The 16306-nt window shown below is 48.0% G+C and overlaps 1 protein-coding gene across 9 annotated transcripts in view; it reads right to left on the reverse strand.

The window, feature by feature from the left end:
* The window catches only part of MYLK (myosin light chain kinase), a 190938-nt gene that overhangs the window by 41024 nt on the left and 133608 nt on the right, over positions 1-16306 (reverse strand). For 7 of the 9 annotated variants that reach the window (XM_068970458.1, XM_068970449.1, XM_068970504.1 and 4 more), the window contains 4 exons: positions 11546-11596; positions 10689-10816; positions 8714-8867; positions 1227-1532 (listed from right to left, as the gene is read on the reverse strand). In XM_068970458.1, coding sequence (XP_068826559.1) covers positions 1227-1532; positions 8714-8867; positions 10689-10816; positions 11546-11596 — 639 coding nt within the window. Of the gene's footprint in view, positions 1-1222; positions 1533-8713; positions 8868-10688; positions 10817-11545; positions 11597-16306 lie in introns of all 9 variants that reach the window. The other 2 variants (XM_068970512.1, XM_068970496.1) reach the window with 1 other exon arrangement.

The following is a 16306-nucleotide window of genomic DNA, read 5'->3' on the forward strand; positions in this document are numbered from 1 at the left end:
AAGATGTGGGAGTAATCTTAGACTCTTCTAACTTTTCCCTGCCCAGGAAGTGATTAGGGATGGTCAATTCCACCTCCTAAGGTTCCCTTACTATCCTCTCCTGGACTACAACAGAGAGGCCCATTCAATATCTTACTGACTTCAATCTCACCCCGCACCCCATCTGCTCTGGTGCTTCTCAAACATTCATGTGTATATGAATCCATGGGGGGCTGAGGGTGGATGATGTTAAAATGAAGGTTTAAAATGTACTAGGGAAATGGAGGGGGGTGGCGGGCATGGAGAATCTGCATCTCTAACAAGTCCCCAGGATCCCAAGACTGTTGGTCCAGACCACACACTGAGTTGTAAAAGTCTACACTTCCTCAAACTCAAAAAAAAAAAAAAAAAAAATCTAACTCTATCAAGCCCCTACTTGAAAACCTTTGATAACTCCCAATTTTATCTAGACTATCCTTTTTGTGTTGCTTCCTCCTGTTCTACCTCTCACAGCATATTCCCCTGGCCACACACGAGAGTCTCAAAATGTGTTTCTACCAATTTGTACCTTTGCTCACGGTGTTTCCTTTGCGAGGAATGCTTCTCTCTATCTGACCTGCCTCCTGGAATCCTATTCCTTTCTCCAAGACTCAGTGTAAGTATTACCTCTAGGAAGCCTTTCCCAAGCTTTATAGCAAACCTATTCATGCTTTCTGCTGTATCTGCACAATTTGTTTATACTGCTATAATATCAAAAGGATGTGGCCCGTCTCAAGATGGTCAGTCTTAACTATAGTCTTCACTATAGATTTTAAGTTAGATTTTCACTGCTGGATTTGAAGCTTCTGCTCTTAGTGGTCTTCATTTCCCAGGTACCTGACACTGAGTAGACCCTCAAACAGGAGTGCAGAAATGAGGGAGCGGGATGGTAGGGGAAGATGCTGAAACTGTATGTAGGTCCACCTGAATTCCAGCTTTCCAGGACTGTACTCCTGATCAACACACCATCGCCCCCTGGTGGCAGTGTATCAGAATTCCTGGTTCAATATTTTTTGAAAGATCGCAGGCACTTCTTTCAGAGTATGGCTCAGCATTACAACATCGGAAAGCAAGATCCCAAAAGACCCTGACAGTCACCAGCAAAGTCTTGTCAGTTCCCCTGTACCCATCTCCATTCAGACTTCTACACACACAAGGTAAGTCATGTACATTTATCTCAAGCCAGTGATGAAAGGAAGGCAGCCTACCTTCTTCAGGTTTCTCTCCCAAGGCTGTGAGTTCAGACTCCTGGCTTGGTTCACTGGTTCCATAGACATTGATTGCACGCACACGGAACTTATATTCTCGGTCAGGCAGCAGGTCCTGGACGTTGAAAGAAGTGCTGCGGCACGTGGCTAGTTCCTTCCACGTCTTGTCCACTGAGTCCCAGATCTCGACACTGTATGACTGTACGGCGCTGCCCCCATCATACGAGGAACCATACCAGGACAAGGTCAGTGAGGAGCTTCGGATGTCAGAGGCACAAGGCGTGCCGGCTGGGGGGTCTGGCTTATCTGGGGAAACAGAAGCATAGCATCACTCAGCTGTGCAGGATTGCAGGGAGAGAAAGTTTTTTAATTAGCCAGTCATTTACAGATGTGAGAGTTGGACCATACAAAAGGTTAAACACTGAAGAATTGATGCTTTCAAACTGTGGTGCTGGAGAAGACACTTGAGAGTCCCTTGGACTACAAGGAGATCAAACCAGTCAATTCTAAAGGAAATCAGTCCTGAATATTCATTGCAAGGATTGCTGCTGAAGCTGAAGCTCCAATACTCTGGGCCACCTGATTCAAAGAGCTGACTTGTTGGAAAAGACCCTGATGCTGGGAAGGAGTGAAGGCAGGAAGAGAAGCGGGGAGACAGAGGATGAGATGGTTGAATGGCATCACTGACTCAATGGACATGAGTTTGAGCAGGCTCTGGGAGATGGTGAAGGACAGGGAAGCCTGGTGTGCTACAGTCTGCTGGGTTGCACAGAGTTGAACACAACTGAACAACGACAATGAGGGAGAAGCAGCTGTGGTCCCTGGTCCTGGCTGTCTTTCCCACATCTCCACACTCACACCTATGCAAACACCTGTCTATGTGGAAAGCCCCACAAATACAAATACTATTTGCTTGAGTATTCCGTCTTTTTTGGCTAGTTTCTAGTCTACACGTCATGATTTCCTGTGCTTTGCCCAAGTCATAAACATATTTCTCAGTGTAAACAGATCTAGGAAGCTCCCCAGGAGGTGTGGACTGCCTCCCGTCAAAAATATGTCTTGAAAGAGAGTGCAATGTGTGTGTGTGCATGTGTCTCCTCCAGGCCTGAGGCCAGTGACCTGAGACATAACAGGAACCAGCCTCTACTTTCTCTGGGACACGGGAAACGCCTGTGCTGCGGAGGGTCAGTACGGCACAGTGAGCGCCGGAGTCACACACGGGGTTTGAATGCAGCTCTGTCTTCATTCACTACTTCTTAGCCTCTGTGCCTCAGTTTCCTCCTCTGAAAACGTGTATGATAACGGCACTGGATCACAAGGTTGCCATGAGATATTCTTAGGAAAACACCCTGTTGGAGTAGCCTTGCTGTCATCAAGACTGCAGAAGTTCATTTCTAACTTTATAAAACATTACTCCTGCCCTCTCTTCCATCCTCCTGCTGCTGCTGCGTAGTTGTTCAGTCGTGTCCGACTCTGTGAGACCCCATGGACTGTAGTCCGCCAGGCCCCTTTGTCCATGGGATTCCCCAGGCAAGAATATTGGAGTGGGTTGCCATGCCCACCTCCAGAGGATCTTCCTGACCCAGGGATCAAACCTGGGTATTGTGCATCACAGGCAGATTCTTTACCACTGAACTACCAGGGAAGCCCTCCAACCTCCTAGGACTGGTATAAAATGAGATAGAGAATTTCAAAGCAAATCACAGTAGCAAATCACAGTCATCTTTGAGGGCCGGAAAATGAGCCAAAGATACAAACTAGGAGCAGTCCCTTGGGCTGGCCACCTTCCTACTCAGACCAGTAATGCTAAGAACCAGTAACACTGCCAACTTCAAGGCAGATCACAGCAGCCAGTATGTTCATTAATGAGGTTCTTGAGTTTTGAGATTGTTGACAGTTGTTCATCCCTGCCCGCAATGCAGGAGACACAGGAGTTGCGGGTTTGATTGCTGGGTCTGGAAGATACCCTGGAGGAGGAAATGGCAACCCACTCCAGTATTCTTGCCTGAAAAATCCCATGGACTGAGGAGCCTGGTGGTTTAAAGTCCATGGGGTCGCAAAAAGTCAGACACAATTGAGCAACTAAGTATGATTAAGCACATCTGAACAAAATTCTATTTTTCAGATTTAGTCTCTGCAGATAGTTGGTTTAGTGACAGATACAGATCTTCAGTAACCTTCATCTCCTCCAAGGCAATCTGAGTTTTAGAGTTCTCAAACAAACAAGGTCATGTATTATGCTCTGCGAATTTGTAAGCTATGTGAATTCCAACTAATTCCTTAACTTCCAACACTATTTTGCTTGTTTTTTTTTTTCCTTTGGAAAGTGGGGTTATATATCAGTCTCTCAGGGGTTTTGCAAGCATCAAATTAAGCAAACCCAGGTAATGTACTTGATTCCTACTTTCCCGCACCTCAGTTAGGTAGGAAGGCCAAAGAAAATTCCTGCAGATGACCAAAGCATGTGGAGAAGAAAAAAAAACCATTCTGTGTGTGTATGTGTGTATATACATATAAACACATACATATACACATACGCGTGCATACACGTACACCTAAACACACACATACCATACATGCCTTAGACATACATATTCATACCCTCCCCTCCAAATCCTGCTGCTTCTTCATTCCAGCCAGGAATGCACTGCCTGGAAGCCATTCATTCCCTGCAGCCCAAATCTGGGGCTGGAATTCTCACCCTGGAATGACCCTGGGGCTGTGACAGCCACTCCCTGCTGGTGACAATCACTCTGGAGGCCTCTTGTGATGGAACCACTTTCACTGGTTGTTCAACATGTTCTCTTAGAAAAACTGTTTGTTCTAAAAGATATATTGGTCTTTTTATAAATATTTCTGGTGTTGGCTAAGATGTTTATTACTCTAGACTCTCTTACAGGCAAGTGGTTCAAGTCCTCTAAGATTCAGCAAAAGAAGTAAAAAGGCCTAAAGAAAGATGAAAGACAGACTCCTTGCCTCCTTTAGAGGATATGCCTGGAAAACTTCTGAGTGGACACGTTTAGTGTCCTGTAGTTTGAGACAACAAATATAGATACACTCTACTGACTGATATATTCCCCTCCTGCTTTAGTGAAGAGAAAACTTTGAGAAATGGCTATTTTGGAAGAGGTACTATTAATCCCCCAACCTGCTCCAAATGTCTCTTGGCTGAAAAAGAAAAAGACAGGGACCAGTCATATGTCATGGCCTGAAGCACAAGAGAAGATGTAAAACTGGAGAGAATATCTTTAATTCCAAGTGAAACCTCAATGCTTTCAAGGAATCTGATGCCAAATTAAGGAGTTCAGAACAGAGGCAAGTCTAGAGTCATGGGAGATTGGAAGCCCCCACCGCCACGACTGCCCTTAGAGCCACAGGCTGTGCCTGATGCCTTCTGTTCTTTCCAACCTACAGAGTGCACACAGAAGCTGGCCAAGCTGGGGATGACGCAGACTGGGAGGGAGGCCTGGGCATGGCCTGGCAAAGGCCAGGTGGGCTCCGTGACTGGGGCCCCAAGCTCCATGCTTCTGTGGAATTCTCTCCTAACTCCCTGGACACTGGCCTAGCCGAATGGGAAATGCTGAGTCTAAGGGAAGGGTCTTTGGTAGCAATAGCTCCAGGATTAGAAAATGTTCAGTAAATGTTCTCACTCCTGGGACATCGAAGGATCTCATCTCTAATGCTTCTCTATGCTGACAATCTCTATGCACCTGTGCATTTGAAGATGGTCTTTGACTGGATCTAAGCCCACCTTGACCTCCCTTTACACGCACCTGCAGCTTTTAAACTTTGGCAGGGCTGCGAGGGCCCCCAGGTTGTGCACCTGGGTAATCCCAGCCCTCTGGGGTTAGGCAAGGTGCTGCGCTTACCAAGAACACCCAGCTGGCCAGTGGCAGAGCCAAAAGGAGATTCAAAATGTCTCCAAACCCTCATTCAAGGGGCCTGTTATTTTCTAAGCTATCAGGCCACATAAGATCAAGAAAGCATCTTGCTCAAGCCCAAGCCAAGTGTTATGAAGTGAAATCACCTGTCCTTAAAAATCATGCGCGTTCCCAGCTCAGATAGCCCTGGGGGGGTTACTGGGTACCTGGGATTCTCTCTGCTGTGTTCGTCTCCTTTAAAGATCTGCAGAGTGGTCTGTTTGTCTTGTGCTGGACTAGTCACACGAAGGACTTCATCTGGGGCAAGCTGCGCTCTCCTACCCGAGCGGGCCTCCCTCACCCTTCCCCGGCTGAGGCTGGAGACCCAGGCGTTGGCAGCAGCCCTCTGAGCATCACACGTCCCTGCACTGCCCTTTGTTGTTGTTGTTCAGTTTCTAAGTCGTGTCGGACTCTTTGCAACCCCTGAACTGTAGCCCGCCAGGCTTCCCTGTTCTCCACTGTCCTTTAACATATTATAATAAGCCTTCAAAATAGCTAAACATCACTCTTTTAAAGTAACTGAGGCAAAGGCTAATTTTTATCATCATTTTAAAAACTGTGTGCTGTGTGCTCAGTCACTCAGTCGTGTCCGACTCTTTGTGACCCCATGGACTGGAGCGCGCCAGGTTCCTCTGCCCATAGGATTTCCCAAGCAAAATTACTGGAGTGGGTTGCAATTTCCTCTTCCAGGGGATCTTCCCAACCCAGGGATCAAACCCACGTCTCTTGGGTCTCCTGAACTGGCAGGCAGATTCTTTACCACTGAGCCACCTGGGAAGCCCTTTAAAAAAAAAAGGAGTCATAAAGTTAATGGTAAACTTCTCTTCTTGTATGTTCTTTAAAGTACTCCTGTCTTTTCAGGTAGTTTATGATTTTTAATTCTAGGAGTCATAAACTACCCAAAAAGAACGGGGTATTTTAAAGAACATACAGAAGAGAAGTTTACTGCTAACTAGGAGAAGTTGTGCTAAATTGGCCTTATTTAGTGGGCTTACAAATGGATGCATCCAGAGTGCTTGAAACAGTCCAGAGTAGGCCAAACAGTCTCTGTTTCATCTCATTTACATTTTAGACCTGCTTAATCAACCCTGATCAGATAATACACAGATGTCCCTAGAGACAGGCAGGTAAATCTGGGCTTAATCCAGGTTTACTTTGGACGGAGTCTAAATCCACAGGCTCTGAATGAATGCGGATTTGCTGTGTCCATCAATGCAAGTTCTCATTTTATTGAGCAATTCTATTCTTAGCTCTCCGAGGGGGAGGCAGACAGAAAGCCCTTCCCCTCCATTCCATTCCCCTTCCAGGACGGCATTTAACATGCTGCTCCTGCCAGCTGGCGGGCAGCCACGCCAATGGCCCTGTCAGCACTGGCCGAGGAGAATGAGAAACTAAACCATAAAAGGCCACAACTGCAGGCTGGGCGGCGGTGATGGGGGAGGGGAGCTGGTGGCACTGCACGGAGCGTGAGGTCCGGGGGCACTGACTGCAGGAGAGCAGTTCCATGGAGTTGACCCTAAAGTTCCCCCCAGCGAGGGCAGATGAGAGAGAACACCAAGGAAAACTGGAAACCGCTGCCTGCTGATGGGTGGGGCATGGGGCCAAACTGATACTTCAGGTACAGATTTAAGGGTAAAAATGAACTGGATCACCAGCACCACCCCCCGGAGTGTTCCTGACTCCAGGAGAAACGGGTTAGAAGAAGCAATGGAGTCACCAAAGAGATAGCGAGGGGGGACAAGGGTCCCTGCTGTCTTTTACAGACGAGAAACTGTTCCCTGAGACCTTGTCCCACTGGCATTCCCAGGGAGAAAAACTCCTGCCCTAAGGAAACCAAGGGCTTCTCCAGTGGTTCAGCAGTAAAGAATCTGCCTGCAATGCAAGAGATGTGGGTTCGATCTCTGGGTCAGGAAGATCCCCTGGAGAAGGGCATGGCAACCCACTCCAGTATTCTTGCCTGGAGAATCCCATGGACAGAGAAGCCTGATGGGCTACAGTCCATGGGATCATAAGGAGTCAGACACGACTGAGTGGCTGAGCACGCACACATGCACGCACAAGGAAACTAAACACAACAGGATCAAATCAATGAATGCCAGGAGAGAGCCTTTCGTGTGCACCACGTGTGAAGGCCCATGAGTGCACTGGGACCACCTGGGCAGGGACCGTGTGAAGGCCCACGAGCGCACTGGGACCACCTGGGCAGGGACCGTGTGAAGGCCCACGAGTGCACTGGGACCACCTGGGCAGGGACCGTGTGAAGGCCCACGAGTGCACTGGGACCACCTGGGCAGGGACCGTGTGAAGGCCCACGAGCGCACTGGGACCACCTGGGCAGGGACCGCCCGCTGTCCACCTGCTGCTCCTTCAAGATCCTGAATGCCTGCCACGTGAGGGGACGGCAGGCTGAACACAACAGACAGCAGGAAGGCAGTTAGGAAGCCTGCTTGATATTTCAGGAGAGAGTAGACCCGAGCATGAAAAGCACAGCGATTGAGGTGGAGAGGGAAAAGTGAGGAGTCTGGAGACAGACTCTGAACTCGGTCCTATGATGCAGAAGACAAGAAAAAGGCAGCGGGCTAGGGGTTACGAGGGCACAGTGGCCTCAGAAGGGCAGTCCCCACAGATGGACAGGGCCTGGGGGCCAGGCTGCAGGGAGCTAAAGAGCATTGCCAGTGAGCTGGAGAAGCAGACTCAGAGCAGTCTCAGAGGGTTTGGCTGTGGAGAGAGAGCAGGAGAAAGACACTAGGGTGGCCAGAGTGAGACGAGATGCTGTAAGCGTTGTGCCTGTGAACATGGGGGAAATGATGGGGGAGCCTTGACAAAATTTATAGGAGAAAAAGAGAAGTTGCAAAAAAGAAGGGTTGGGGACTTATGGGGGTTGGGGGCTTGTAGCCCTCAGGAGCCTGGAGTCTGAGGAGAAAGGTGGGCAACACCCAGAGCCTGGAGGGTGGAGTCAACAGGGGGACAGAGAGACGCCCACAGGTGTGGGGCCACCAAGCTGAGCAAGTTCATGCCTCATGCCTCCTATGTCTTGGAGGGGCCAGAGGCCAAGGCCTGCAGGGTAAAGGGTCTCGAGGAATGGCTGTCACAGGAAGTGGGAGACAGCGCTGACCAGTACTAATGCCTCCACTGAGCCTGGATATTGACAGAGCCCAGGGCTGAGGCTGTGAGTTGACGTCACCTCCCTGCTGCACCACGGGCTCAGGCAGAGTGGCAGTGAAGCTGAACGGCAGCACTGATTCCACGTGAGGGTCTGCCAGGGGACTGGGAGGGGACAGGACCAGGGGGAGAGGGTGTCACAGGGGCTAGCAAGGGAGAGCTGTGGTGGTGGAACTCGGGGTCTCCAAAGGCTAGAGGGGGAGGCCTGAGGAGATTCACAGGAAAAGGAAAACACTGTATGTGCAAGATCTGGGATTCTCAACAAGCAGGAAGGGCAGCCACAGTGTGAGAACAGGAAGAGAAAGAAAGGCCGTGGGCAGATGGAACACACGTGCTGGGGAGCACCCCAAAGGTGAGGCCTGGACGCCCGCCATCCTGCCTTCTGAGGCCCATCCCAAGACTCACCCACCACGGTGAGGTTGACCTGGGCCTGCCTGCTGCCCAGTTTGTTCTCCACCAGCAGGGTGTAGCAGCCGCAGTGCTCCTGGCGCGCCGCCCGGATGGTGAGCTTGCTGCCCTGCTCACTGTTCTCCACCTTGATGTGCTCGCTGTCCTGGATCTGGGGGCAGAGAGTGGGGCAGGCGCTGGAGACTTGAGCCAGAAAGGAAGGGGGCTCCAAGCCCTAAGAGATGCAGCTGGATAGTGGTATGGGGCTTGTCTTGTCTGCACTCTGGGCTTCCCACTCAGGGGCCCTTCTCCTGAATCCAGAGCCAAGCTGCTCTAACAGGGCCCAGATCTGGGCAGGCAGGGAGGGTGCTGAGCAGGGTCTGGGGGTTGGGAGTAAGCTATGCCTTCACTCGCTGCCCTAGACTGGAAACGAGGGACATCCCAGCCTGCTCCACTGCTCTGGGATGGGAGGGTGGGAAAACACATTTGATCAAAGTCACGTACAAAGCCCACCCAGGAGGTTCTGACCTCCTCTGTGCTGTCAAATACCAGTACCGATCACATGTGGCTACTCAAATTTTAGTTGAATGGAAAATAACCCAAATGTCCATCAATGAATGAACAAATAAAGAAAACATGGTACACTCAGACAATGGAATATTATTTGGCCATAAAAATGAATGGAGTACTGGTTCACGTATGGATATGCCCTGAAAATATTATGCAAAGTTAAAAAAAAAAACCCAGACACAAAAGAACACATATGATTCCATTTATGAGAAATGCCCAGACTAGGCAAATCCTTAGAGACAGAAGATAGGTTAGGGTCACCAGAGTCTGGGGGAAGGGAAGAAATGACTGCTATTGGATCTGGGCTTTCCTTTTGAGGTGATAAAAATGTTCTGGAATTAGAATATTGTTATAGTTGCACAACCTTGTGAATATATGTACACTTTAAAAGGGTGAATTTTCTGATGTGTGAATTCTATCTCTACAAAACTGTTATAACCATTTTAAACTAACTGAAATGTGAAATTCAGTTTCTCAGTTGCAGTAGTCACATTTCACATGCTCAATAGCTGCATGTAGTTAGTGGCTACCATACTGGATAAGAGATACAGAACAATTACATCACTACAGAAAGTTCTGTTGGATGGAGCTGGGACTCGGCTAAATGTCTCTGAAGAGGGTTGAGATTTGCATCTTACTTCAGACACCACTAACCCAGACAAAACCCAAGCAAACACACTTTGGGAGAAGGCCTGCTTCTCTTCTTGTCTTTTGAGAACAACCCTTCCTTCCTCCCCAGTACTAGCCTCCCACCTCTGGGCCTTAGGACAGTTTGAATGGGTTGGGAATGGAGCAACAGAGCCTTCAAGAAGTCATCACACCTTCTGTGGAGTTCCTGACCCAGGGGCAGCCTGCCGCTTCGGGGTCTCTGCTGATCAGGCACGTGGGTACACATTGCCAGCTTATAAATCGTAGTTAGATTTCTGGGTCAGGAAGCCAAAATTCTGTTTAACATACAAGTCATCTACTCAAATACTCAGACGCACTTGTATCTCTCCAGCACTCTGTTAAGTCTAAGTGGTTGCCACAGATAGGGCTCAGTAAGCTGGCACAGAATCACGGAAAGCTCAGGGGTCTGAGAGGTCATTCAGGTCACTGGTTTGATTTTCCTGACTCCGAGTAGAATTCTAGGCAGAAATATCAACATCAGGTGGGAGCCCCCATCAGCTGGGTGGTTTGTTCTATTGTCCTTCATACTCTATCACAAATTGTCCATAAAGCAGGCATTCTTGCCAGGTGCTGAAGAAAAGGTTATTAAGAGCTCAGTTTGGTGGGTGGGTGATGGTGGTGAGGGGCTCTCCCATGTCTAAGGCCCCCTGATGGACAGTGACGCTGCCTCCATCACGTTTCTCATCCCCTCTGGCCCAGAGTTGCTCTGGAATTTGTGCAGGTTATTCTTGGGCCACTGCCCTCCAGGACTGACCTGCTTTCGGAACTTCATCCAGGTGCAGGTGATGGGCTGGGTGCCGGCCACCTTACCAAAGAGCTCCACAGACTCTCCTGCCCGCACCTTCTGGTCCTCAGGAAACTGGATGATCTGAGGCGGCATGGCTGGGGGAGGACAAGAGGGAGAGTGAGCTCGAGGAGGACGGAGCCTCAAACGCTGATACCATCTGACGCTTCCGGTCACATTGGTCTGTGACTCCTCTCTCACTTTCCGGAACCTTCAGGGTGAGACTGAGGGCAGTGACCTTTGCTCCACATACCTAGGCTGATGGGCCTGCCAGGTCTGTTGGTCTCTTGATCCTGATTCCAACAGAAGCGACCCATACAGTTTACACAGCATGGTTCTCTTTTGGTTGGTTGCTCTGGTATTTGTGATTTCCCCTAAGTTTTTGAATCTTATGTCTTAACTCCTTTCTTAACTATGCAGTGCCTCCCCGTCTAACATCCAGGTCACTCTGGCTGACAGGCTCAAACTGGCTCACATCCTCAAATGTCTTTCCATGGAAAACAAACAGTGCTTCCTATGACAGGGACCTACAGAGCAGACCATGAGACCAGCACGAGTGGGCCATCTCCACAAGGGCAGACCGGAGGACAGAGGGGCGAGCAGGCTTTATGCCAGGAGAGGAGAAAAGGCAAGTAGTGGAAGAAGGTAGAGGGCCCAAACTTGCAGAAACTCAGGGAAAATTCAGCCTAACTCCTGCAGAGCTTGAATCCGGGCTGGGGGTGTGGTCTCCTGGGACCACATTCGCAGTGGTCAGTCTAGCAGAGCAAAGGGAACACCCCTCACGCCAGATGACTGCCTTGTCCCTAAATGCTGCCGTGACCAATTACCTGCCTTCGGAGGTGTCTTGGGGGCAGGTTTCTTTTTCACAGTTGCATCACCTGAAACAAAGACATTCACAGGTTATTTTCTGTGTTTTCACAAGGCTCCTAAGTCCTGGAAGGCTGCAGTCTGACCCTCTGGCCCCTCATCCAGACAGAGCCCTCGCTTGAGTATGCCTTTGGAGACCTTGCAGACACATGGACAACCTCACGTGCAAATGAATATCCCTTCTCGGGGGGCCTTCGGAGGGATCCCTGGAACCTCCTTAGAGATGAACACTTCAAAAATGCTTAAGTGTCCATTCTCCATTTCAGTGAGGAGAATCCCAAACTCACTAACTCTTCTCTTACCCTAACTTTCAGGAAACTCATAAAGGAAATTATGTCAGATAAACTGACTAAATTTAGTCCTTGGTGTGGATCCAAGGGTCTCAGGCTTCCTTTCTGTAACAGACTATGGATTGGTGGCTTTTATTTACTTTTTTAATGTTTGTTGAATGGATCAGTGAATGAATGAACAAAGGAATGAGCCAATCAATGGTCCCCTCCATTCTTAAGGCCACACTCTCCAAATAACTCACATAAGATAAATGACCCAAACAGACCAGTTTTGCAGCACAAACTATTCATTGGTCTAAGTAGTAATATGGTGATTATGCAAAAATATTCCCAACTATCTTCATGGCTTGTTTTCATATTTCTTTCAGGTCTTTGTTCAAAAGTTATCTAACCTACTTATCCAAATGAAAACCTGCCTTCACACAAACATCTATATATGAATGTTTATAGTGGGTTTATTTGTGATTGTCCAAAACTAGAAGTTATCCAGCTGCCCTTCAACCGGAGAATGGATGGCTGTGGTACATCCACACAAGGAGATACCACTCACTCACCAACAAAAAGGAACAAACTGCTGGTACACACTACGTGATGAATCTCAATGATTCATCCTTCTCTTCCACTAAGAGAAGACAAAGGCTATTACTCTATAATTCTGTTTGTAGGCCATTTTAGCAAAGGCAAAACTATAGGGACAGAGAAAAGGTGGGCATGGGAGGGGCTGACTACTGAGGGGCACAGGGACATGTTTTAAGGTGTGGAGCCGTATCTTGGTCATGGTGGTAGTCACAGGACTATAAACATTTGTCATGGACTGTGCAAGAGAACGGGTGAATTTTACTGTGTGTAAATTATACCCTAATATGAAAAAGGGGAAAGAGTTGCTTAATCAATGAGATCCTCCTGAACCACTCTACATCAAATAGCTGTGGGTTTATAAGAGATTGTCCTTATTTTTAGGAAGAATATACTGACGTATACAGGTGTAGAGGATACCATATGTGAAACTTACTTTCAAACTGCTCATAAAAAATAATGTGTACGTATGTATATGCGTATATGCTTGTGAAAAGGTAGAAGGAAAGATAAGTGGAAAACAGACAAGGAGAGAGATTATATGATAAAGCAAGCATGATAAAACATCAGTGTTTGAAGAATGTGAGTGAAGGGTACACAAGGATTATTTGTACCAAATAGTACAACTTTTCTCTAGTTCTGAAATTTCAAAATAAAAGTTAAACAGGAAGTTAAACAATGTTTTGTCCCACCAACATGATGTTGTTGAAATGAAGGAGAAACAGAGAGCAGCGTCTGGTGAGGAGATGGCTGGAAGATGGGACCCAAAACAGACTGAACCTGAAAGATGACCCTTTTTTAAAAAATTTTTTCTTCATGGTAGCATATTTGTTGTTAACTGATATTTCCAGGCATAATCTTATTTATTTAGCCAGACTGTGTGGCATGCAGGACCTTAGTTCTCCTACCAGGGATCAATCCCTTGCCCCCTACAGTGGAAGCGGAGTCTTAGCCTTTGGACTGCCAGGGAAGTCCCTTGTGACGATCTGACCTGCAGAGGAGAGTCCTACTGATTAGGAACAGAGTGTCTCAGAGTAGAGAGCCATGTTTATGATGTTTGGTGGAAGATCAGTAGGATGACGTTTGGTTGGAGGTAGCTAGAGCACAGGGCTGGTTTCAGAGAGCAGTGGCATGAAGATGGTGGGACAATTTAAGAAGAAAGAAATATTCTGCCCCTCAGTCACACTCATCACGTTTCAAGTGCTCATAGCCATACATGGTTAGTGGCTTCCATTGTGCAGATAGAGAGCATTGCAATCATCACAGAAAAGTTCTATTGGACAGTTCTAGTCTAGAATGAATGTGTGAGTTAGGTCTTTGCTCTGAGTAACAGGGAGTCCTGACTCAAACAAGGGTCCAGCTAGTCTAAAGGACCTCTGGAGGTCTTTCCAATTCCAGGGCATGAGAAAATCCAATTAGGAGGCTATTGCCATACTCTTAGAAGAAACTGACCCAGGTCTGGCCTTGGTAAAGGCTGCAAAAAATAAAATACAAATATGAGATGGAAGAAAATTTACAAGATTTTAAGGGCTAAACAAGAGACAGGAACAAAGATTCCTCAGGGATTTCTTGCTTGAATAAATGGGAAATTTTTTTATTGATGCAATATAGAATTTGGGAGTGAAAGATGAGGAGTTTGGTTTGCTCTAAGAGAATGTGGTTGATAAAAGGGTGTAACCAGTATATAGGCTAGAAGTCCAGGATCAGAATTCTAGAAAGAGCTGGTGGAAGCTGAAAGAGAAAGGTTACAGGATGAAACATGCAATCATTAATGGGAACTGTGAGGATGGGTCAGTTCTTTGGGGGAAAAGTACAGCGAAAGGTGAAAAAGGGTCAGGGTCTTATCCGAGGTGACGCCACCAGTAAGGAGCTGGGATGAAGCAGAAGGGCTACAGAGGGACTGTCCCAGAGACCCAGGACGGAGGAGGAAGGGCACCGAGAAGGTGCGACCAACACTGGGTGATGCGTGGGCAGAAGAGGCACCACCACCTCCAGTTTGAGAGGGCAGGACATGGGGTCAGAAGGTGCTCTAGAGGAGACTCTCAAGAAAACAAGCAGTGAGTCATCTAATCCATCAAGAATTCCCGAGATGAGAGGGACACAGAGAGACAGGGTGACAGAAGGGGAAATGTCAAGCTAAGGTTTCTTCCAGTGACAGAGAAGACTCCAGATGTGAAAGCAGAAGGCTAGGACTAGGTGAGAGGGCGAGCCCAGAGATGCTCATAGACAAATGCCCCCGGGCACTCCCAGACCCCTCAGGAGTGGGCACCAGAGGGGGTACAGAGCCGTGAAGCCCCTGCCCACCTGCACCCAGGGCAGACGGGAAGGGAGAGGGCCTGACTGGAAGAGAGCGGCCCTTCTGGGAAGGACAAGGTGGTTCCTCCCAGAACCAGGACCTGATCTCCTGGGAGCAGGAGAGTGTGGAGGGCTGCTGTTATGGGCTGAGCTGCGCCCACCCCGCCCAATTCATACATTGAAGCCCTAAACCAGTACCTCAGAATACGACTATATTTGGAAAGAGGAACTTTAAAGAGGTGATTAAATTAAAAGGAGGCTGCTAGGGTGGACCTTAATCCAAACTGACCGGTGTCCTTATAAGAAGAGAAAATTTGGGCCCATGGAGAGACACCAGGAAGACAGGCACAGAGCAAAGGCCATGTGAGGACACGGCCAGAAGGCTGCCCCCTGCAGGCCAAGGGGATAGAGGCCTCAGGAGAAACCAAACCTGCTGACTCCTGACCTCAGGCTTCTAGCCTCCAAAACTGTGGAGGCTGATGCTGAGGCTGCCCAGTCTGTGCACACTGGTGGAACTGGGGAGAAGCTCTGGGGGCAGGGTGCCCGCCTCTGGAGCTGTGGGTGAGGAGTTAATAAAGAGGCAAAGATGACATGCAGTAAAAGCGATGACTCCAAAGTTCCCCCTATACTATCTTGGGGTCTGTGGCTAAACTTACATGGCTGGAAGCAGAGCCTGAACTAATATCTATCTTTCTGTGTTATAATTATATATGGTTGAAGGCCAAAGTTTTCTGGTTGTTCAATAAATTTGGATTGAATCTGTTTGAATTCATTAGCATCTGAAACTGATTTGGTTCCCATCAGTCACAGCTGTTTTAAACATTAACAATGTTCTGTATCCTATTCTATGTATATTTTAGAGGCCCATCTGCTGAAATCCATTAATTGTGTTCTGGGCTTAGGAGAACATGATTAATGGACTAGAAAGCAGAGTTACTGGATTCTAACACCTGATTTCTTGTAGAGAGCTGGACTCAGCAAGCTGAGTTTCTAATCCATGATGTCATCATCCTTTTTTCATTGGGTTCTTACCCCAACCAAACACAAGCAGGGCACTTCACATTGCTTCCATTTCATGAAAAAGGAGATGGGTTTGAATGAAAGTCAGATGACTTGCTGGGTTCATAAAACGACACGTGGCTGAATTAGAAACAGGGCTTAAGCCTTCTGTTGCCCAGTGTGTGGCTGCTTTTCTCCCGTTGTCTCCTGACTCCCTTGGACACTCTCCCCCATCCTCTCTGTCCCTCTGCAGAAATGCAATGGGCATAGGCTCTGGCCCTGGACTTGGGTTCAAATATTGCCCTGTTACTCCCTAAGGGGTGTAACTTGAAGCTTGCTATGTAACCTCTTGGAGCTTTAGGGTCCCCATTCAAAGAATATGGGGAGAATAAAGAAAATTTGTTGTAAAGAATTAAGCTATGCTGTAAAGTTCAGTTCAGTTCAGTCGCTCAGTCATGTCCGACTCTTTGCAACCCCATGAACTGCAGCACGCCAGGCCTCCCTGTCCATCACCAATGGCCAGAGTTCACCCAAACCCATGTCCATTGTGTCAGTGAAGAT

This window comes from Capricornis sumatraensis, chromosome 1 (genome assembly GCF_032405125.1).
Source record: "Capricornis sumatraensis isolate serow.1 chromosome 1, serow.2, whole genome shotgun sequence".
In the NCBI taxonomy this organism is placed as follows: Eukaryota; Metazoa; Chordata; class Mammalia; order Artiodactyla; family Bovidae; genus Capricornis; species Capricornis sumatraensis.